General features: G+C 38.4%; 2 protein-coding genes across 16 annotated transcripts in view; both read left to right on the top strand.

The window, feature by feature from the left end:
* The window catches only part of ablim2 (actin binding LIM protein family, member 2), an 88,036-nt gene extending 87,213 nt beyond the window's left edge, over positions 1-823 (top strand). For 5 of the 15 annotated variants that reach the window (XM_076881496.1, XM_076881494.1, XM_076881495.1 and 2 more), the window contains one exon: positions 657-823. In XM_076881496.1, coding sequence (XP_076737611.1) covers positions 657-721 — 65 coding nt within the window. In that variant the 3' untranslated portion in view covers positions 722-823. The remainder of the gene's footprint in view (positions 1-656) is intronic. The other 10 variants (XM_076881498.1, XM_076881502.1, XM_076881500.1 and 7 more) reach the window with 4 other exon arrangements.
* Positions 824-11,740: 10,917 nt separating this feature from the next.
* Positions 11,741-23,881, top strand: part of LOC101465961 (actin filament-associated protein 1) — a 90,831-nt gene continuing 78,690 nt past the window's right edge. The window contains exon 1 of the mRNA XM_004575013.4: positions 11,741-11,876. Within this exon, the coding sequence (XP_004575070.1) occupies positions 11,852-11,876 (25 nt within the window). The 5' untranslated portion in view covers positions 11,741-11,851. The remainder of the gene's footprint in view (positions 11,877-23,881) is intronic.

Raw genomic sequence — 23,881 nt, 5'->3', positions numbered from 1 at the left:
GGCTAATACAGACAGCCAGACAATCACTATTCACAAGTTAACCAATTAACCTAACCCCACTAAATGCGCGTTATCTGATTGTTTTAAATGCAGTTTTCACGTTGCTAATTCACTGTTGCAAAATCTCACAGGCTCCATCCCCAAAAACTGAATGTTTCCTTCTAAAAAATATTAGCCAAGCTATAAAATGACACTAAATGGACCATATCATCTTTCTATGAGTCAGATCAAGGTTATTTTTACAATGCCCGATAACATTACATATATGTTGCGATCAAGCATGCAGAGCCCTGTTGCTTTGGCTCCAGATCAGTTACAAGAAGTAAGAGCGAGGAAGGATGATGTCATTTTTCCAGCTCGAAAAATTAGCGCTGTGTGTTTACCAGTGCGTGCGTGTACGGTCTTGGCTGTATCTGAGGCAAAGATTGAGTTGAAAGTATTCCAACCTCATAACAGTCTGTGTGTGTGAGCAGAGCGACCATTTCTAATGCTTTTTGACGCCTTTGAAACCCAATATTTTTGAAGAGATTTGGGTTTGCAAGTGTAATTTATTTTTAAGCTCACTTATGCTAGCTTTTATAATAGCTCTGAATTCAAATAAAAGATAACTGTTCCACCAGAGTAATTTCTTCTGTCTCTGTCTTTTCCCTCCTCAGAGTACAAGGTAAGAGTTTGCTCCCACTTTGCAAATATACTTTCATATTCTTGGCAGCACTGTTAGGACATTGGATTATAATTGTATTCCCTAATAAATCTCCCACAATGCTTACTTTGTGTTGCCAGGTCTACCCTTATGAAATGCTGGCAGTGACGCATAGAGTGAAAGTGAAGCTTCCCAGAGATGTAGACCGCACCAGACTGGAGGTGAGCTCTAATCTTACTTTCCCCTCTGTTGTTTCCCTCCTTCTATCCGTAGGTCGTTAACAAACCTGAGAAAATATGAAATTTTGGCTTACAGAATTTTGTCAAGTCAAGAATTTGTGGTTTGGGTAGGAGCTAGGCAGCTCAGCCAATGGGATAAAAGTATCAGCAAAAGCTTATAGAGGTGCCATCTTCAATCACTTAAGTGGTGAATAAACAATAAATAAACTATTTTGGGATTTCTCTTAGTATACACATTGTATGCTAAAATACAAAAGGCGCTTAGAAGTGAAGTGAAGTAAAATGTAACTTACGGTAAATGAAGTGTGTGTATTTGCTATCAGGATACATAATTGTATTTATTTACTTCTTTGGAGTCCGAGTCATGATCAATAATTACCTAAATCCTAGCTTCAAACACTCACACTAACCCTCTTTTAGACAACCAAAAACTACTCTTTTGGAAAAAAAAATATGTGTAGATTTTGATTTGTGTCCATTAGAATGATAGGGATGAAGGTTAGAGTCTTTATCAGTGATGATATAGACCTCAGAGAGTAAAACTGTTCTCCAAGACAAAGTAAGTAATCGTTGTAATTGACACAGAAGAAAAACTAGTTATACTTTTTCTAAAATAGTAATTTTTTGCTTTTCTCTAAAACATACGGTTAGGGCTGGGCACATCACCAGCGATGACTTTTAGAAACAGGTTAAGGTCTTGTTTTATATACAGTCTATGTCTGCAGACAGAAATCTGTGAAATAGTGGAATATATGGATATATGCCTCTTTCTTGATTTTTTTTTTTAAACATCAACCTATATTTTTTTTATTTTTGGTAACTAGGAAGCAGAACACTACTACAGAGACACATAAAGACTGATGAATTAAACAAATGAATCTTTGAAACAAACATGCCATGCCTGTCATTAACACTCTGCCAAAGCCAGAGCCAGTATGGCTGAGAAAAAGACGAATGACATGCACAGTCCGACCTTGATTTTGTGGCTGCTGATAGGTTTTAAAATCTGGTGAAAAATCAGAAACCAGAGGAGACAGATCTGCAACATCGCAGTAGTTTAATTTAATTTGGTGCCAGGTCACAGCAAGTTTAACACACATATATGTCCTATAACTATAATAAAGAAATAAAGTGAAATTGGACTTAATGTCCCAGAATAACCAATTTCCTGCTGCTGTTATTATTACACAACCCATTTAAAGATTCAAAACTTTCATTAAGTTTGAGCAGCTGAAAAAAATGAACTGTTTTTGTCTCTAAAATAACCCATTTAAAAAAAATCCAATTGTGGTTTGTGTTGGGGTTCAGAGCTCATGTTTTGCAGTCCTCGGAAGAGAGGTTTTGTCTAAAAAACATCCTCTGAAACATTTCAGTCTTCAGTAACCCCACTATGAGAGTTCACTGTGAGGCTTTCAGTTAACAGAAATATTGTCCCAAGTGGAGTCTGACCATATTGAGGTTACTGAGGATACTCAAGAGATTCCCTCTGTGGTTGGAAATACCAGACTGGAGTCCTATTGTCAAAAGTGTGTGCAGAAGAGAAACTGTTTGACCTGCGTTTTACCCACCACTGATCTTGATCCTTGGCCCCAAACTGTTTTAGGTTTAGCCATACTAATCAGCAGCTAAAAAGTCAATTTTTATATGATGGAAACATATAAAAGTGAAAAGGGAAAAAAAACAAAGAAAACTATTCTTATGCACGTTTAAACCATACACTGCCTGTAAAATGTGTCTTTTCGGCTAGTCTCTCTTGAAGCTTGGGTTGCTATATTAAGTACCTTTTACTATTATTGTAGCCAAATATTTAAAGTATTTTCCATTTATTTATTTCTGAAAATACAGAGAATCATTGTAAAGAATATTAATGTTCTTTCTTTAACCTCCTAAGACCCGAACTCTTCCACGACATGCATTATTAATTTCTCTGTGATATTTGGGCTGATTGGGGCCCGATGAATGTAAAAACAAAGAATTACCAGTTTTTTTTTTTTACCTTATTTTTGTTTTTAAGAAAAATAAGAGCCACATATGAGGATATTCATCTAAAATGTTCATTAAACAGTAGCACTACAATGTCCTCGTAAGTAGATATCAGGCCCGTGTAGAGCAAAATTGAGTATTTTAGTCTAAATAACCCAAAATGTGATGTCCACATATGTGGACGCCAGGTCCTAGGAGGTTAAATATATTTAACAAAAATATTGCACATAATTAAAGGCTCAAACTCACATCAATAAGCCTGTTGTGATTAGGTCAATTAAGCTACCTGACCCATGCAACACCTCAAACTGACAGGTTTTTAATTGCTTTAAATTTATTTTGATTTAATTTAACTTTGCTTGTAGTCTTAATGAAAAGTAAAAGATGTAAGTACACACCGCATGAAGTTCTTGTGCCACGGAAAAATGTAAATTTAGGAGCACAAACTGAAGTCCAGGCTATATAAAAATTATAGAAATGCAAGAAAAAAGAGTTCCAAGTCTTTGAAATAGTAAATAAATGGATAGTAGCACTTTTCCATTTGGGCACTCAAAGCTAATTCACCCACACATTCATGCAAGTAATTTTTTTTTTATGCCTAAGCACTCATAACTGAAGAATGCAGACTGGAGGAGCTGGGGGATCGAGCCACTGACCTTCCAAATAGCAGACGACTCACTTCACCTCCTAAGCCAAAGCCAACCCCAAATAGGCCTCCAGATATATTTGCTCATGTATTATCTGGATAAACACTGATGACTCTGTTATTTAGCTAGTGTGTGACCCTCTGTAAGGATGCCCGTTAAAGTGTAAACCCGCACAGTTAGGTCCATGTTGGAGTGGCTATAGCCCAGGAGGTAGGTCAGCCAGTAATTGGAAGGTGTCTGGTTTGATCTCATGCTGCTCCAGTATCAATGCCAGAGTATCCTTGGGCAGAGAGTGTAGTCCTATACACCTCAGAATAATCTGGCTACTTCTATCAGCAGTCATGTCATCAATACATACTATTTCCTGGTTCCATTGGCAGCTATACATGGCTATGCCATAACCTCCACTGTGTTTGACAGATCACGTGGTATGTTTCAGATCATGAGCTGTTTCTCTCTTTTCTTCATGTTTTCTAAAAACCAAAGTTTTTGCAGCCTCTCTGAGAGGTGGAATTTGGTTTTTTCACCAAAAGATAACTTCCATCTCTTTCATCATAATCATTTCTTTGGACCTCATACTGACATTTCAGCAAAAAGCTACAAAATACAATTCTCATCATAATCTCCAGATTATACGATCTTGTTATACAATTACAAGGAAATAGGCCTCACTTGGCCATTAAACTACTTGCAGTTGTCCAGCTACTCTTGAGCCTCTGGAAATGGGGGAATGTGTATAAAATGGCTGTAATTTTGAAACAGTTGAAGAAAAACTTGTGTTAAAGTTGTTGAATTAAAGCTGAAAGTCTTTGGATTCAACCTCTTTAGCAGAATACCATTCAGTGATGTCACACCAGGTGTTTTGCTACTGACAGCTAACAGAAAACATGTTGTGTAACATACTGAATGGCATGAGTCATTGGTTTTACAGTTACACACTGTGATATGAAATGGGGAAGAGTATCCTCCTTTTTCATACCACCAGTGTCATTATCCTGTCAATTTGGCAGGTGAAAAATTTAAGGCACCTGAACATTTTTACCTCGGGGTGAAAACCAAACCTTCTGTTTGCTGATATAAACCAGGGGATTGGCTGTTTCACAGAAATAGCTTTACCTAGCTCTTGATAGTTGGCGATCGTGGTTCAAGAGTTGGGAGTTCGCCTTGTAATCGGAAGATTGCCGGTTCGAGCTCAGCTAGGACAGTCTCGGTCATTGTGTCCTTGGGCAAGACACTTGGCGCCAGTGTCCGGCAGCCTCGCCTCTGTCAGTGCGCCCCAGGGTGGCTGTGGCTACAATGTAGCTTGCCAGTGGGTGGATGACTGGTTGTGTAAAGCGTTTTGGGGTCCTTAGGGACTAGAAAAGCGCTATACAAATACAGGCCATTTACCGTTTGATCACAAAAAACACACACCTGCAGTGCACAGTGCAGGAAACATTTTATATTAAAGCTACCTACGCTCTGTTTCTGGGTTTAAATCAATGCCATGCAAGTTTTTGTTACGCTTTTTTTGTGTCTGTTTTTTAGAGAGAACTTAGTGAGTGTTGGCAACATGAGGTTTTAGGATAGGAGTTTTGGTTGGAAGAACTTATAAGGGATAAAATTCAAAATACTGTATTAAACATCAAGACAGAAGGCAATATTATGCCTGTTTACTGTGTGTGCACAACACAGACATGTCAGGATGTCCATCTAATATATGCGTCCAGGCTTAGACATGAAGCTGATACAGATTAATAAAAATTATGCTGGCCAAGATCCACAGATAGTACTGCTTCAGTTAGAAATTAATTTATTGTTCTATTGATTAATCAGTTTGAGCAGCTCAATGGCAGCACATTGCATAGCTTGCACTGCTGTGAAGGCACCCTTAATTCTGAATGATACATGTGTTCAAGCAACACAGGTTACTCTATTTTTTGCAGGAAGTGAAAAAAGGTCATCATGGGAGTCACCCAACAGCCTACACCTATTACAGCATAACTAAGGAAGGATTCAGGGTCACCTGATCCAGCCCTAACTATATGCTTTAGCAAAAAGGAAAGTTTGAAGCCTAATTTTAAAAGTAGAGAGGGTGTCTGTTTACTGGATCCCAACTGGAAGCTAGTTTCACTGAAGAGAGACCTGAAAGCAGAAGACTCTGCGTCCCATTCTACTTTTAGATATCCTTTGAACCACAATTCTGCAGTCTGAGAATGAATGATCGATACTATAAGGTCTTTAAGATAAGATGATTATTCTCATTATTCAAGACTTTTTATGTGATTTTAACCTTCTAAGACCCGAACTCTTCCATGGCATGCATTATTAATTTCTCTTTGATATTTGGGCTGATTGGGACCTGTTGAATGTAAAAACAACGAATTACCAGATTTTTTTTTTTTTTACCTAAATTTTGTTTCTACGAAAAATCAGAGCCACATATGAGGATATTCATTCAAAATTTCAATAGAACAGTAGCAGTATAGTGTCCGCATAAGTGGATATTAGGCCCCTGTAGAGAAAGGTTAAGTATTTTGGTCTAAATAACCCAAAATGTGATGTCCACACAGCCTAGAATACACTAGGCTAGAAGTAATATATGCATGAACTAGTTTTTCAGTATCGTTCTGAAAGAAAAAGTTTATAATTTTAGAGAAAGTGTGCAAATGGAAGAAAACTGTTGATGAAAAACAAATATATGACAACTATTTTGCTGAGTTTAAAGATCTTTATGGTACAAAATAAATAAAAGTACAGTTGTGGTCAATATGTCTGAACATCTTGTCACCCACTTCTTTATCATTAAAACGCCAACCACCACCAGTGTTTCCTTTGGTTATAAGGTTCACAAGAAGCTGCTGGTATTACTGTTGTCCACTTAAATAACAATGTTTTTTCTGCCACAATTTCCTAATCCAGAGACATCTATCTCCAGAGGACTTTCACCAAGTGTTCGGCATGACCCTGGAGCAGTTTGACCGCCTGGCTCTCTGGAAGAAGAATGACATGAAGAAGAAGGCACGCCTTTTTTAGACAGAAAAACAATGCTAAACAAAATCTCAAAAAGTATCGGGAAGAAAACAAAATACAAAAAAAAGCCCCATCGGAAATATCTATATATGCACCACCGTGATACTCCTTCTTCCTACTCTCCACCTCTAAAATGCCATGCCTGTGAAGCCACAGAGGAACCCTGCGAGGGCACAGTTTCACAAAGCTGCGGCGGGCATCTATAGCTTTTTGTATGCAGTGTGGTCCAAATGTTTGACTGACAACCTTATGGAGATTGAGGAGCTGTGTTTGCATGGCCTGTGCTGATGCTCCTTGCCTCCTATGTGGTTTTTGCATCGACCCCTGACCCTCCCATATGCCAGTGCTTTCATACTCCATAAAAAAACAACAGCTTTTTCCAATTCTCATGCAGGCCTTCCTCCAGGTTTCTGTGGTTTGGAATGTTTTATGTGCACCTTCTTTTAATCTCAGTATTGACTTGTTTCTGTTTCTGTACAGAGTTTGTTTTCTCTTTGTGAGGTTTTGCCATCTTGTCTCTTTCTACATATCACCTGTTTGCTGCGCTGCCTTTTCTCTCTTGCTGTGTCTGCTCCTTGCAATAGGTTACTGTTACATATTCAAGACAGTTCATTTTTACACCCTTGCCATTACATTAGGACAGTGAAGAGACTGTAGACATTCACTGTTCAAGCATGTCAAGGTCAAAGACAGGGATAAAAAAAAACAAAAAATATGTGATGTTTTACTTCAAAACTGTCAAAAATCACCTCATCATCTTTTGTTTTTGGTTTTCCTTCTTGTTCTATTCAATCAGAGAAGTTGGCTACATAGTTTTGATATGCGTGCTCTGGTACATTTGAATGTGGCTCCATATCTCACGCAAGCCTCTCATAAATCAGCCCAGATAGAGTAGCCAGGGGCTGGATAGCAGCCACAACTCTGAATCACAGTCAGCGAGAGGAAGAAAAGGAGGGGTAGAATACAGAAGGTTTCAGGGTGTACAAACATGTCAAACATGCTGCATTGCTAGGGTGACGTGCACTCACATGAAAAAAACAAAACAAATACAATTATTTTTATAAGCTATTTTTGACTTCTGAAAAGGATCATTAAACCAGTCAGGAGGATGCAGCTGAGAGAATCATCTTTTTTCTTTTTTTTTCTTTTTTTTGAACAAAATAAATCCTTGCAGACTAAGCTTCACATAACTGCAGCAGACGTAAGCTGAACAAGAGAGGTTTTGTTTGATTTTAAAGTCAATACTCTAACTGTATTATATCTTCTCAGCTAGAGAGTTAACTCTTTGTATGTTTGTTGTTTGAAAGTATTGTTGCGTACAGTAATAAAGCTATACATTCAAGCTTTGCTCGACTTTCTGGACCGTAAATCGATCAACTTGCCAACTAACATACTGTAACATGTATGTAAACATATACTGGATATATATCAGATTTATCTGTCTGCCATGGTGTATAACTCTTAAGGCATGCATGAGGATGGGAAATGGGGTTTGTCAACTGACCTGATATAAGAAATGAATGACAACATTATCATAAATGTGTTTTGAGTGATTGATTCTTTTCTGGTCAAATGAAGTGCCCAGCTCAGCTCCTTACATTAGCTTGTGTTAGGTATTTATTTAATTGCAATACCGGGGAAGGGATTTTATTTTTGAAATCTTGAGTGTTGTGTCAGGGAAGAGTGCTTTTGAAGAGAAACATATCAAATTTTCAGTTTAATCTGAGTGTCAAATGTTGCTCATGTAAGTAACACACTAACTGTTGTCATGCATTGCCATGTCTTCTTTCTAATATTCATCTGCTATTAAAGTGCTTTATCCAAACTACAGAGTCACTATGGTTTTAAGTGCTTACGACTGTGAGATTTTAAAAGCCCTTTTCTAATGGATACCTTCAAGTAAGCGGTACGTGTGTGTGTGTGTGTGTGTGCGTGTGTGTGTGCGTGTGTGGGACCATTGGTAAACCTGCTAGTGCTTAGTATATCAGTCATAATCATTTTTAACAGCAAATATGTTTTAATGTAAAGAAAACTCACTAGTTTTTCACAAAATAGGTTTCTTTTATGTCACAAATGCAAGTGGTTAACATGAAAATATTTGCAAAATCTTGAAATGTCTGTCTCGTATCTTTCTCGCCCACTGCAACTAATGGTGGAAGATTATTTGGATTATTTCAATCCATTCTAAAATACTCCTTTACAAATACAAGTCTTCATTACTAAAAGTTTTAGTCATCATTTTTAGACACTAATCAACCGTCTTAATGTTGCTGCTCATGCTGGATCTACTCACGGAATAATACGTCTGCAGTAAATCATTAGTCTATACTGAACCAATGTGTCACATTTACCACAAACAGTGTCCCTGTGGGGCTGTTTCAAGGCCTTTTTTTGAGTGTCTATTCTTTGTTCAATGTGTACTCTCTGGTGTGCGTAACAGAAGCAAGACAAGGAACAGCTGACTGCTGTAAAATAAATAAATATAATAATAACAGTCCTCGCTGTCTTTGTCGTAGGTGAAAACTTTAACATACATATTCTGATAGACTTATGTTTATTATTGGGCTCATCACTGACTTGGACATTAGAGAATTAAGGATAACAAGCGAATTAGTAATTTAACGACTGGTAAATGTCATCTATACAAACATTTTCTCTTTTTAATAATTAATAAAAGTAATGCAAAGTTATTTCCAAGATTAAATCAGACTGTTTGTTAAAATGTTCCCTATTCATATGCTAAAGTCACAGAATAGTGACTGGAGAGTCTGCACTGTGAACTTGCAAGGTTGACAGCAACCTCGCCTAAAACATGTAAAGCATTTCCTGTAACGAAAGAAAAACTCCCTGATAAGAGAGCAACAGTAGTTCTTTATCATTTTGAGCCTATCTCTCTACTCTGTTACATATTGCACATGTACCTACGTGTGGTACTGTGTGAGAGTGTGTGTGTGGCAATTGTGATCGCATGTGGGAGCCTGTCTTGGCAGCCTCCCTAGATGCTGCCTAGCCCCTAACTACAAAAAAAAGAAAAAAAGAAAATCTCAGCTGCTGTGGCTCTAGCTGCTGGCGCTGCACACCCAGAGCTCGGCCAGGGGGCCCTCGCTGCAGCGCTCCACCAGGCGAGTGAGTTCCTCCGGACATCGTGGGCCTCTGGCTGTTCCCGCTAACGCCAACCGTTGTCTGGCAGAGGGTCGTCTGTGTCATGTATGTCTATGTGTCAGGTCAAGTCTTAGACTCCCCTTAGAACATTTCAGGATCCTCCAGGTGTTGGGCCGCACTCCCTGCCAGTGCCTCAAGCCCCCACCCACTGGTGCATTGGTGGTTCCCCAGTGTCCTGTGCTGGATGCTCAGGTGTGTTTGGTATGGATACCAAAATTTGTAGTATCGCACAGCACTACATCAACACTCAGTAACTCTGTAAGTCTACATGGCCTCCCATTCATAGTTGCTTCCACTTTGCAATAATACCACTTTTTGTTGGAATTTTCGTAGAACATCAAGGAGGAAAGAAAGAAATTCCCAAACTGTTACAATACCATGGTCAAATTCAACAAGCTCTTTCTAAACTTCTTAGGGTTCATGAATTTATTGTCAAAGAATTGTGGTTTCATTAATATTTAATATCCCTTCTAGTTAAATCCAAACTGGATGTGCAGTGCCTTTAGGGGAGATCCAGAGATCTGTTGCATCAATAAATAATTTCCTTAGAGACTTAATTAGAAAATGAGCTTGTTCTATTTAACATAAACTATCCAGCCAATCACTACAAGTCGTTTTCTCCGTCCTTAGTGTTCAGCCTCACATTCAACTCACTATATGCTCTTTCTTTTGTCTTTGCCACTTCTCTCTTTGCTGTATGACTTGCCTTCGAGTACTCCTGTCTACTTTCTCGGACAATCCTACTTTTGCTTTGCTAAGATATTACTTTGAATGCCTGCATTTCTTCATTCCACCATCAAATTTTCTTGTCTTCTTTTTTCTGTTCAGAGGATTTTCTTTCTTGACAGTTTCCCCCACCATTTCTGCTGTACTTTCCCAGTCATTTGGCAATTCTTCACTTTTTACTCAGCTCCTCCCTGAACTCTGTGCAACATCTTTCCTTCAACTTCAACCATTTAATCGCTGCCTTCACTCTCCTCCTCTTCTTGACTTTGAAAGTCATGCTACAGATTAACTTCCAGTGCGCTCTAGCTACATTCTCCCCTTTGATTTCCAACTATAAACTCACAATTCCATCTGACGCTCTCTTCGACTCCACAAACCTATTCACATGTTCTTCTTTCAAGATGACTCCTACTCTATTTCTCTTCCTATCTACACCATGACATAAGGCAAAGGAACGTAGTTAAAGCTATGACTGTAAAAAAAAAAGACTATAAATGGCAAATAACTATAAATATTGTCTCTTTTTCTTACGTTTAAAAAAAATAATATTATAGAATTATTTTCCCCTTTAAAAATTGTCTCATTTCCAGACATGGACCTGAGAGGTGATGATGAATAAAAAAAACTGTCAGAAACACAAGCTTTATAAAATACATGGTATTGTTTTGCTAAAGGTTGAATAATTTTCCTAAACCTATTTTTTGTTTTTGAGATGAAGCCTCACAGAGTTAAATACTTTCTAGTTATTTATCTATGTGTTAAGATTAAACATTAACTGAGCATTTTTTTATTATTTTTTTACTATTTAATTTGTAAAAATGTGTACACACACACACACACACACACACACACACACACACACACACACGTAGGAAAATATTCAGTATAAACATCCAGAAATGCATACACTATTATATATTGTACATATATTTATTAGTTTCAGGTTGGCCATTCTTGTATTTTGCTCGTTTGTGTTGTTGTGTTTGCACATCTCTGTTGCTTGTGGGGCTCGCACACAAGAATTTCACTCGCATGTGCTGTGCCAGTGTGCCTGCACATGTGATGTGACAATAAAAGTGATTTGATTGATTTATGAGCTCTATAGCTTCATAGTTTGTGTGGGCAAAGAGCAGCAGATTTTTTTTAGGTTTTTTTTTTTTTAGGTGTGCTTTGGTGCTCCAGTGTGCTGCGACTGTATATGCCAAACAGCTTTCACTTGCTTTCACACACTGGCTACAAAACACGTTCTACAGGCCCACGTGGCCACGAGACCCGCCTCCCGCGATACAGCCTGCGATTGGACGGCGCTCCTATCACTCACTTCCTGTCAGAACAGGGTGGAGGAGACGGAGAGGGGGTGCTTGACGGATGCACCCGCCCTCCCTTTATTGTGACCGGCTGGAGAGGAGTTATCAGTTATCCATGTTGTCCGTTGTAACATGGATAAGGAGAAAAACGACAAAGGTAAGCTGCTGGATTCAAACGACCTCTGGTCGTAGACTTTATTTAACGAGTTGCTCCCAGTTCGTCTGGGTGTGTTGCTGAATTCATTCAAACAATTGATGGAAGCTGTGTGCTGGGCTTTATTTACTGCCTACATTTTTAAATAACGCTTTAATGACACTAAATTCCTATTGGTTCGTTTGTGATATTTACTGTCCCCAACTCTCTGCAGTTGTACCTTTTAGTAGTCTTTTGGTGCGTGCGTGCGTGCGTGCGTGCGTGTGTGTGTGATACTGTGTAGTGACTACGCTGTCTTCAGTTGCATCTACTCTGATATTTTCATTTCATTTTCCTATTTAGACATTTTAGTGTATTTTCTTTAAAGTATTTTTTACGTGTTTTGTGTTATTGGTAAATATTAGAGGACATTAGAATAAAGCTACAAAGGGCCATGTGGTAACACAGACGAAGGCAGGAAAAGGAGGAGGCAGGGAGAAAGAGGTGTGATTAATTGGTAGACCTTGGGTGTGTGATGCCTGTGTTTGGATACTGCAGGCTGCTCTCAGCATCAGCAGCCCTGCAGGAGGAGGAGGAGGAGGAAGGAGGGGGTGAAGAGGGGACCAGCTGGGAGCATGGATCTCTGTCAGCTTTCCCAGCTGTGACTTCCAGACAAGTGGTCGTCATTGAAATGAAAAGAGCAAAGAGAGGCCAGTTAACAGACTGATTCATTAAATTAAGATTTCTCAACATGAAAAAAACGCTCGGGAGAAAGTCGTTTAAGGCAACGTTACTGTTTTTTAATCCACTTTTGATCGATTAGAATGATATATCCAAAGAAAAACAAGTTCATGTTTATCAATGTATTTATGGTTATATGCCATCTAGAATCCAAACATATCAGAGGTGATTTCCATATTCGTTTTAAATTTTGAACACATTTGTTTCAAGAGGGTTAAGACATTTTGCTAGTGTTGCCTCGTGTCTTAAAGAGAGGCACAGGCATCAGCTGATCTGGCAACCCCCACCCGGATGCAGTTATTCAAATACAACAGAGCAATTAGACAGACGAAACATGAGATGAAGAATAATTAGGATGGAACAATTAATAGGATTAAAAAAGTCAGCTTGCACCGGAGATGACTTCTAATAAAAATGATCCCTTTAGTCACCTTTGAAAATGTTGAAATTGTAGTGATCAGTTACTCAGCCAGTTTGAAGAAACCCCAAATCAGCTGTTTTGTATATTAATGTTCATTTAATGAAGTCCTCTAAAAGTTTTACTTTTTTACAATTGTTTACTTTGTTCCTCAACAAACAAATCTTTATGATGACCGATTCAAAGATATACTTCAAATGAGAAGCACTGATTCTTTGTCTTTGTGTATGAAAAGTTGTAACCATTTTACACACGTTCATGTTCACATTACATTACATTTGAACAGTCACCACATGGTTTAAGTTTTAAGAATTTCACAATTTTTAACTTATTTCTTTACTTCTAATCTGGCGTGTCTTTATCATTCTGTGACATTAACCGAGGGAGAAAGAACGTCAGAACAAATGACAGAGAGAGGAGAATATTTCCAGATATTATTACATCCAAAGAACCATGATAGACATAAAAGGCCCCGAGTAGTTGCTGTGAACAGGGGTTGTGGCCAGTAATTCCTTGCCTATTCTGTCATTTCCATGTTAATTTCTATGTTTACCATTAAAAGCCCCCCTATTATTTATAATACTATTAATTCCACAGCTCAAAATCCTATTTAGTAGTAATTTGTTAGTAATTGAGTTATTTAGGTTTGTGAGTTATAAGTAGATCAGTGTTTACAAATAACAGAAATCATATTAAATAACAACCAGTATAAATAGCTGATGATTATATGAGCAGCACCATATACAGGATGGGGCCATTGCCATCTACAAGCTGTGTACTTTAGACTGCTTTTCCAGTCTGTGTATAACTGACAGTTTGGTACCCATTTGATATTCAAATAGACACATATGCTGTGGTACCTAAAATATCAGTAACCCAGTAACCTTTCAGATAGCAGGCATCATGCTGGCCTACACAGACATTTCTGACTTCTGTTTTGTTTGTGGGTTAATCATGTACAGTTATTCCCAGACTCCTTCTTGCTTTTTTTAAACCCCTGTTTGTATCTCTATCTGTCTGATTTTTGTTGTGTCCTGGATTAGTTCAAAGGACAGACCAACTTCCCCACAGCCAGTTACTGTGTGACAACAGACAAAGGCAGGCAAACAATCTGTAAACATCCTGTAGACTGAATGGAGCTTTGAGCCAACAATGTAACCTGCACATGCGGAGGAAAGGTGAGAGGTGAGATTTGTAGCACACACTTTGTAGTTTCACTGGAGAGTTTTAGAATTCCTACAACAAATGTTACTAATAACTGGAAAAAGCTATTGTATAATGGCAGAAAGAACCTTAGTGAACTGGTATACCAGTTCTCACCACTTGTTATGACTAAAACAAAGCAGCGTCTGAGAAACTTGTCAAAGTTTGCCTTAAGTCAGTGAGGTGTTTACAGTTAATGATTTAAATTTGTTTTGTTGCTTCAGTTGAACATGTTCTAGGGCTTAAAATATAGTCATTAAAGAATAGGAGTAAGGCTTCAGTCTTAGAAACCAGTCAGCAACTACCAGTCGCTAGGAAAAAAATGTCTTCTCTGTTGTTGGTAGTCGCTAAGTGAAACTAGTCACAACCCTTACTCACGCAAGTTGTGAGTGAGGGTTGAGGCAACTGAGAAGGAATCTGTAATTGCTCACCTTTATGTGAGCAATTTCACATTGCAACTGTCAGCAGTCACTCACCAAACAGCTGGGGGCAGCAGCTGGTCTCCAAGCCTGTGAATGAATCTTCACCCAGTTTGGTTCAGGCACAAGGTCACGATTTACTTACTGGTTGGGTTAGGCATTAAACCCTACATCGTTAGAGTTTAAAGACCAAATCATTCTTCATTTACTTACATAGTTATAAATGCAGCTGCCTGTAAGCTGCAAGGATTGATAAACATTGTTCAGCTTTCCTCTTTTGTCCATTGTCCAGACTGCTGAGGCTATAGCTTAACAGAAACCTGACTCTGGCATGAAAGGCATGACGACAACAACAGAAAACAAATGAAAGAAATAGTAGTCACCAGTATTGACGGTGTATGTGTGAACGAGTGAACAGTATTCTGCCAGACTGGTGAAAAAAAATAAGTTCCAGTGGGACAGAGGAAGAGCAAATATTGATCATTCAGAAACACAGGGCCCAGGTGTCTCCATTTACCCTGATGCTATGTTCCCCCAACTACTGGAACAGCCTGAAGAAACACACATAAACAGGACAGAGCAAGAGGGAGTAGTGTAAGGACTCTTGACTGATGACTAATTAAGTATTACCTTAATCCAACGTAGTGTTTTTGTTGGTTTTTAAAATTCCTTTACATGCAAGTTCAAAGAACCCATTAGTCCTTCGCTGGATGAGGTACAAATACTGCCACGTCTTCAACGTCCTAATGCAGATTTTGTCATTCTGCTGTTATCTCTCAGCAGCCCCTATCTGAATCATTCAGAGGCTTAATTATAGCTTGAACTATTCCTTTGCTCACTTCTAAGAATGCAAACTTAAAAAGTCCAGTATAGCAAAATTCCAACGAGGAAAAGTTCAATGTAATATACATCATCTTTGGCATATCTTTTCAAACACTGTGGTTCATATATTTATTCCTATTTACACTCACTGGTTTTGAGTCTTAATTACCTCAGCTCTGTTAATGCTGTTGGTTCTGCTAGTGACATCATCACTATTGGATATCTGGGTCTGTTTGGGTTTGTGTGTTGAGGTGTAACAATGCAAGATATAATTCAAGCATGCACGATACATATTTATCTTGTTACAGGACTCAAACCACTGCTTTATTTATTTATTTTGGGTTTCCTTGATCAGGTAAAAGTCATTTTCTAACTAATCGGTGTGCCCTCCTTGTTTAACTTTGAACAGCTGTGTTTCTTTTGACCTCTCTTCTTCTTCTTCTTCATCCTCAGCACAATTTCCTTTGTCCTCTCTTTTGTCCATTTCCTCCTTTTGTTGGTTCTCTCTCTCTTAAACCCCCCAACCCCCACCTTTGGTATGTGTACCGTACTGTGCTTAGCTTTAGGCCAACATTTCCAGTCTGCTCCCTATCCTCCAGTGTCTCTCTCAGTTTGTATAAATCTCTGTCTTCAATCCTGCCTGCAGGTGGGGACTCTACACTCATAGTTAAAAGTCAGGAGGAAAAAAAGAAAAGATGAAATATTTGCTCTGCAGTGTGTGTCTGTGTGTAGTGAATTACAACCTGCTAATGGCCTCAACAAACAAAGAGTCAATTATAGTCAATGACTGGATCTTGAATCTGAATCTGAAAAAGTTGCTAACAAGCTCTTAGAGCAGAACAATACGTCTAAATAATTGTTTCCAACACGAGGAGGCATCCACAGAGCACAGCTGCCTTCCTGCCTCACTCTCTCCTGATGTCTGCTTCTTCTGGCCTGTCAGTGCTTGTGAGAAGACTGAAAAGAAATGAAAGAAATGCATGATTGTAATGCCTGTGCTGCGCAGATAGACTGCCTAATTTCAAGTCGGGACACGGCCGGGATCTGCAGCTCACAAGTAATGTGTTTGGATAATTCAGTGTCTGTCAGTATGAGCCCAGAAAGCCATCATTCCTTTTCATTGCTTAGGTGGTGGTTGCTGGTGGAGGTTTGTAGCAAAACTGAAACATCTATTTATTTGACAACCAGATGTTTTCCAGATATTCAATTTCAATTCTATTTGTGGAGGAAGAGTGGTGTATGTTCACAGCGTTGTACAGCGCCATGAAAAAGTATTTGTTCCTTCCTGAGAGCCATAGTTGCCTATATTCTTCACCTTATCCCTGCATGAATGATTCAAGCAACCCATCTGCAATCACACTTAAACAGGCACATACACAAATGCTTACATCAACATTTGTTCCAAATGCACTCATTTACGTGACCACGCACATAAACTGAAATCCTATATTTTCCAACAACTCTTTAAGTAGCGATAAAGAAATATAGAAAATAAAAATGACATTGGTGAAATAGCAGCAAAGTGTGTGGCACCTGAGATGATCATCTTCTAGGTGAGCGATTGAAGCAACTATGAGTGAGATTGCAGATCTATGACCTGGTAGTAAATACCAGAGCCATTTACCAAGAGGCTCTGGTGAATCTGAGCCCTAGAATATCAGGTTAATTAGTGATGGGCCATGAATGTGAGGCTGATAAAGTGCTTGGAGTGTATACACTAAAGCACTATTAGGAATATAAGGTGAAGTCTGATGTATAGTGTTTTGTCAGTTCAGTTCAATTCATTTCAATTCAATTTTTATTCTTACAGCACCAAATCACAGCAACAGTCACCTCAAGGCGCTTTATATTGTAAGGTAGAAGCTACAATTATACATACAGAGAAAAACCCAACAATCATATGACCCCCTACGAGCAAGCACTTTGGCGACAGTGGGAAGGAAAAACGTCTGGCAGAACCAGGCTCAGGGAAGGGCGGGGCCATCTGCTGCGACCTGTTGGGGAGAGAGAAGGAAGACAGAATAAAAGACATGCTGTGGAAGAGAGACAGAGATTAATAACAAGTATGATTCAGTGCAGAGAGGTCTATGGACACATAGTGAGTGAAGAAGAAATACTCAATGCATCACGGGAATCCCCCAGTAGCCTGTACCTATTGCAGCATAACTAAGGGAGGATTCAGGGTCACCTGATCCAGCCCTGACTCAGTTTTAAGCCTAATCTTAAAAGTAGAGATAGTGTCTGTCTGCTGAAAACTCTGCCTCCCATCCTTCTTTTAAATACTCTAGGAACAACAAGTAGGCCTGCAGTGTGAGAGCAAAGTGCCCTAATAGGGTGATATGGTACTACAAGGTCATTAAGATAAGATGGGCCCTGATTATTTAAGACCTTGTAGGATTCTGAATTCTGGATTTAACAGGGAGTCACTGAAGGGAAGCCAATATAGGAGAAATCTGCTCTGTCAGGACTCTTGTTACAGCATTTTGGATTAACTGAAGTCTTTTAAGGGAGTTTTTAGGACATCCTGATAATAATGAATTACAGTATTCCACCCTAGCAGTAATAAACGCACAAACTAGTTTTTCAGCTTTACTCTGAGACAGGATATTTCTAATTTTAGAGATAGAAAAGTGCTATATAATGGCCAGTTCATTGCATATTTGTTTTGGTGTTATTCATATCCGTATTAAATTATAAAGTTCAGTGTGAAGTTTTCTATGTTTGGTGAATAACTCTAACAAAATGTGATGTAAGTGCAACAGCTGGTTGAACCAACATGAATAAATGCTACAATCATCATTTTTGATTTAACTTGCCGTATTTAATTTACTAGAACAGTAAGTCCATTAATAAAGTAGCTTTTATAAATTTTATTTTAAATCGCTGAGCTCTTTTTAATCCTGTCTTTTAAAGATTTCAGTATATTAATGAATTAATTGATTATTTTAAAGATGTTGTTCCCTTTAAGGGTCACCACAGTGGATCATCTGTCACCCTGTGCTTTGCATCTTCCTTTGTAACACCAAATCTTCCTTTACTACAACCATGAATCCTCTCTGTGGTCTTCCTCTTTTCCTGCTGTCTGGGAGCTCTATATTTAGCATCCTTTGTCCTGTATTTAGGCAGTATAGCCACTATCCCTCCTCTAAATCACCCCAGTCTCGCCTTTTAACTTTGTCTGTAAACTGCTCAACCTGAGTTGTCTCTCTGATGTTGTTTCTCATGCCATGTTCATTTTGTTTACTACCAGTGGAAATTGAAGAAGTCACTTGGATAAGTGACAAAATGTTTCTACCACTGAAAACACTACGTTTGAATTTTTTTTTCTGAGTTTTCCTGATTTTCTTACCTGGATGTTTGAGAATGCAGCTTTCTTTACAAACTCAGTGATGCTGAAAAAAACTGTTCATGTATTTATTATATCTAGATTAAACTAGTGCAATTCAGTATTTGATAAAGCATATATCTAAGGTTGGATCGGGTGACTGTGAACCCTCCCTTCGTAATGCTGCAATAAGTTGAGGCTGCTTCTCATGATATACTGAGCATTTCGTCTTCACTCACATTTTTTTAACTCTATGTGTTTGTACAACACTTTGCATTTAATCATTGGATATGATTACTTTCTAGCTTCTATCATGTCCAATCAGTTGCAGCAGATGGCTGCCCTTCCCAGAGCCTGGTTCTGCCAGCAGTTTGTTCCTGTTAAAAGGGAGTTTTTCCTTCCCAGTGTCTCCAAGTGCTTGCTCATAGGTGGTTGTCTGATCGTTGGACTTCTTTCTCTATTATTGTAGGGTCTCTAGCCTACAATATAAAGAGCCTTGATGTAGCTGTCAGTGCTTTTACTACAGCTCTGCACATCACCCCTGTTCTTGTACCAGTACGCGTCTCCCTCATTTCTTAGAAATCCTCTCACTCTCCAAGTTTGTATTAAACAGTCTGAATAAGAAGTCTTCTGCACTCTCTCCAGGACAACTCCATACATCCACAGGTATCTGGTCTAACTGCTTTAACACTCTTCATCCTCTTCATAGCTGCCCTCACTTCATTCTTACTAATCCTCTGAGAAGTGAATATAGTAAAAGCATTTATATCTATACATGACCTATGTTTATGATTTATAAAAAATGTAGATGTTCTTGTGCAAGATTTTTAATCCCGAAGAATCTTTCAAATGCCGTATGAAGATAAATAGTAGCTTCAGGTGATAAAGACTGTCTAAGTCAACATTTGCTCAAGTGTAATAGAGTTGCATGTATGTGTAATAAGTCAGCATGTCAGTGAACCAGGTTAGGGGGAGTTCTTCTCCATTAATATGTCAGATGCTATCCAGATTGTGCTGCAGGGTACGTACACGAAAAGCATTAGTGAGAAATACTGGAAAGGGGAGGGTTTCATCCTATGTGTTTGTGTAAAAGCAGAATATGTGAAGAGTTTTAACAGATGAAAAACTGCTGGTGTGAGTCACAGTCTTAGGGGGTATGAGCTGAGTGTTGAGGTGTCTATGACTGTGTAGTCTTCCCACAGTTCAGCAAGGTTGGCACACAGGAGTGCCTTTGTCTTAATCTTCCTCTGTCTTTCTCATCCACTCTATAAAATCTGCCCATCAGAAGTCCTCACAGACTACCAAGATTTCCATTCAGTCTCTTTGCCTGTGACCTCTTTTCACATTTACTTCTACTCCACTTAAGTCTTATGTTGTGAATTTTTTTAGGTGCTGTGTATAGTATTTTAGAGATAATGCATATGAATAGGGTATAAAAAAAGAAGAGTCCATCCAAAACAGACTAATATTTAGACAAGCTTGATAAATCTCTACAGTATTATGGTAATTTTGGGCTCTTGATGATTTCTTTGAGCTTTGAACCATTGTGGAATAGTTGTGCAGCATATACTAATGACTTTAATGCATGCATAAATGTAAAGACTTTTAAAAACAAGAATTAGGCAAACAAGTTAAAATAAATTTTATGAAATAGAAATAGACATAAATCCCAACTAATATTTGGTAAAATGTCCTTGTACTCTACAGTTCCAATTATGAGAAACCGTTGCCGTTGGCAACCATCACTTGCTAGTCAGGAAAGGTTTCTTAATCAAGTACTAGATCACGCTTTCCTTTGGGATCAAATACTTAATTCACTCTATGGCAGGCAAATCAGTTTATAACTTTTATTTAATGTGTGTGTTATTTTTTAAATTGGTTGATATTCTATTTCCATTTGATATTCAATTTCTCCACATTATATGATAGAGGGCCACCAGAAAAAAAGTTTTTTCTTCTCTTCCAGAATTCTAAAAAAACTCAGAGTTCTGAGATTAAACTCAGAGTTCTGAGATTAAAGTCAGAATTCTGAGATTAAAGTCAGAATTCTGAGATTAAAGTCAGAGTTCTGACTGTTTCTTCAGAATTCTGAGTTTTTTCTCAGAATTCTGACTTTTGCATTGCACTTCTCACAAGAGGAAGTCTGCGGCTAATAATGCTGGCAAATGTGAGGCAGAGAGAAAAGCAAAGTTAGCACAAGGAATACATGTTGCAAAAGGAACACAAAACCGGGACCATGACATGCTGAGGTGTCATCGTTACTGGTGATGACCATACCCGTAATCTTAACCATATGCTATTAGAATATCCTTGTTTTACATTGTTCTCCCAAGTCTTTTTAGTGAAGGGACAAGGCCTAGATTTGTGGCTAATACTGATAATGGCTTTAGACCTCAGAGGGTTAATGAATCTTCTTGTACACAAACCTTCCCTTACTAGAAAATCCAGGAAGGACATGTAAAGGGCATCTAGCACATGACTAAAACTTTCTGTTTTGAACTGTTTTTCAACCAAAATGAGATCTTTTAAAAATGCAGTTCCAATTGCTGTACAAAGAATAAATGGGTAGGATCAGCTTTGTTATTAGAGTCTGATCACAGATAAAGGCTGTTTATTAAAAGCCTGCAGGGGGAAGACTATGGAAAAAAGTAACTCTAGTCCCCCACAGAGAATGTAGACTAAGCCTCAACTCAGACTGAGAGTCAAAGAGACAGAGAGTATGGATGCACACACAAATCTTAGCTCATACCTATCTCCTTTGCATTCCTTTAGACCACATGCAGATGGAACAAGACATGTCTTTCCTGAGGCTGGAGTGTACTGACTGGATGGAATGTGATCCAGCAGATTCATGTCATCCAGTTCACTTCTACATGGGGATGAAATGCAGGAGATTCTCATGAGAACACAGACTATATTTAAAAAGAGTGCACATAGAGCGTGCCTTGATTTTGGTGTGGGGACGTGTGTGTGTGTGTGTTACGCCCCCCTGCAGCCCCTAATCTCATTGCAGTGCCATTTTTTTTTACTGTTATTATTATTTTTTTAAATATAAGTGGCCCTGGGGCTAGAGAAGAAGGCCACAGATTGCGCCTTGTCTAGCTCCTCAGTCTGACACACAAAGTTTCAGGATGTATAAAACTGAAATCAGTTAGATAATTTAAACAGAAGCTCTTTATTTACTCACGATCGCCCTTTCAGGATTCTTCCGCTATTTTAATTAACCCGAGAAAGGCAGCAATCAGTTTGCTAAATGTTTCTGGACAAAAAAAGATACCAGCATGTGGTTAACTTAGTTTAACATGAGCCTCACCAGGAATCTTGATTTTTCTTGGGCCCTGTCATGCCCTATAAAGCAGAGGTCCTTATGCTTTTTCAGCTCAGGACCAAACAGGTTTTTCATTTATCTTCCAAAATATGAGACTCAAATGCAAAGAGCCTCCAAGATATCTTTAAAAAAACAAACAGTGGGGAGCTTTTTTTGTCCAGGTCTGGGACACACTGAGGTTACAGACAGTAATGAATTACTTAATTCCTTATAAAACACACAAGATTCATTTCAGTTCATATCAATAATATAAAATGGTATCAAACACACACATAATGCAACATTTTCAAAGACATTCGGTTATTTCTTCTTCTCTTTTCCTGGAGTCTGTTGCTTCCGTAGCTTCTCTGGAAACTGATGCGTTCCTTGAACAGTAGATGCTGATCAGTACTGTTAGTGTTGTATTCCTCCTTTTGCAGAGGTCGATTCCCACTTCAAAATCAGGTGAATTTGTCATTTAATAAATGATTTTTCACAGACAGCCTTCTTAAATTCGAAACTGAATACTGCAGAACTAAATACCTTTTGAATGACTTAAGTCCCAACCCAGTTTTACTCTGTTGCAATCACCACAAGGTCGACAGGAATACACAGACACACAGGGTTATCATTTTTACATTCAGACGTTGTTACTGTTCTCCTCATTTCGATTACTGATTCAGAAAGAAAACAACATGCTAATAAGAAAGTGAGAAATCGTATTAAAAGTGCAAGAAACAAAACAAAACCAATAAAACACTGCCACTGCAAAGTGATTAGGGGCTGCAGAAGGGCCTAACAGTGTGTGTGTGTGTGTGTGTGTGTGTGTGTGTGTGTGTGTGTGTGTGTGTGTGTGTGTGTGTGTGTGTGTGTGTGTGTGTGTAGTGGGACTAACAGTAGGCAGGGAGATGACGTAGGAAAAGGGAAAATTTCAGTCAAAGAAGTGTTACAATTGCTGTAGGTCGAAATATCACTTCCTACTGTGATGACTCACTAATTACATTTCACCAGTTGTTTAAATAAATGAGTCAGCCCTCTCTCTATCAGTGGTTTCACTGTTTTTGTTTGATGTAGTAAGCATCACTAAAAACACTAAATAGTAGTGCAGTGCTTTTATTGGCAAATAAGGTATGAATTTGAAACAGATGTAGAGTAAAGCGTATAATAGCTGTAGTAGGTATTTCATTTGATAAATATTCAATAAAATTAGAAATAGAATTTATGCGAAAAATTATTTTTAATTGCAACATTAGTGTGATCTGCCGTTGGTGTGGTCTGCTCTGCCTCCTGAAAGATATCTTTTTGTTCATGCCACTGCCTCCAAACCATACATCATTGCAGCAGATCTCACTACCATCTTGTAAACCTTCCCTTTCATTCTTCTGCTGTCCTTCTGTCTTAAATCACCTCCAACAACGATCTCTACCTACTCCACCCTGCATGTTTAGTCTTCTTTGCTTCTTTTATACACCATCCAATATGGATGGCTACGCACAGGTATTTGAAACTCACCTATCTGCTTATTTCCACTGCTCTTTAGATTGCAGTAGTTATTGTTAAAATACGCTGATTGTGACTTTGTTTATGACTTAGTGCATTGTTAGGATTTTCCCTTCCCACTGACGCATTATTGCAATTGTGCTGTCACTTGGGCTTTGTTTTTTGATCTTACTAACATTTTGCACATATAAAACGTATCTGCCCAGCCGATAATCTATATTGCACATAAAACATGTAAATGCTGTAGAGTTAAGGTCATCCTGCATCTAACAGTAAGATGCAATTAACGTGATA

Source organism: Maylandia zebra, unplaced genomic scaffold, assembly GCF_041146795.1.
Source record: "Maylandia zebra isolate NMK-2024a unplaced genomic scaffold, Mzebra_GT3a scaffold12, whole genome shotgun sequence".
In the NCBI taxonomy this organism is placed as follows: Eukaryota; Metazoa; Chordata; class Actinopteri; order Cichliformes; family Cichlidae; genus Maylandia; species Maylandia zebra.
The sequence above is the reverse complement of the archived record's forward strand: the minus strand, read 5'-3'. Positions and strand labels throughout refer to the sequence as shown.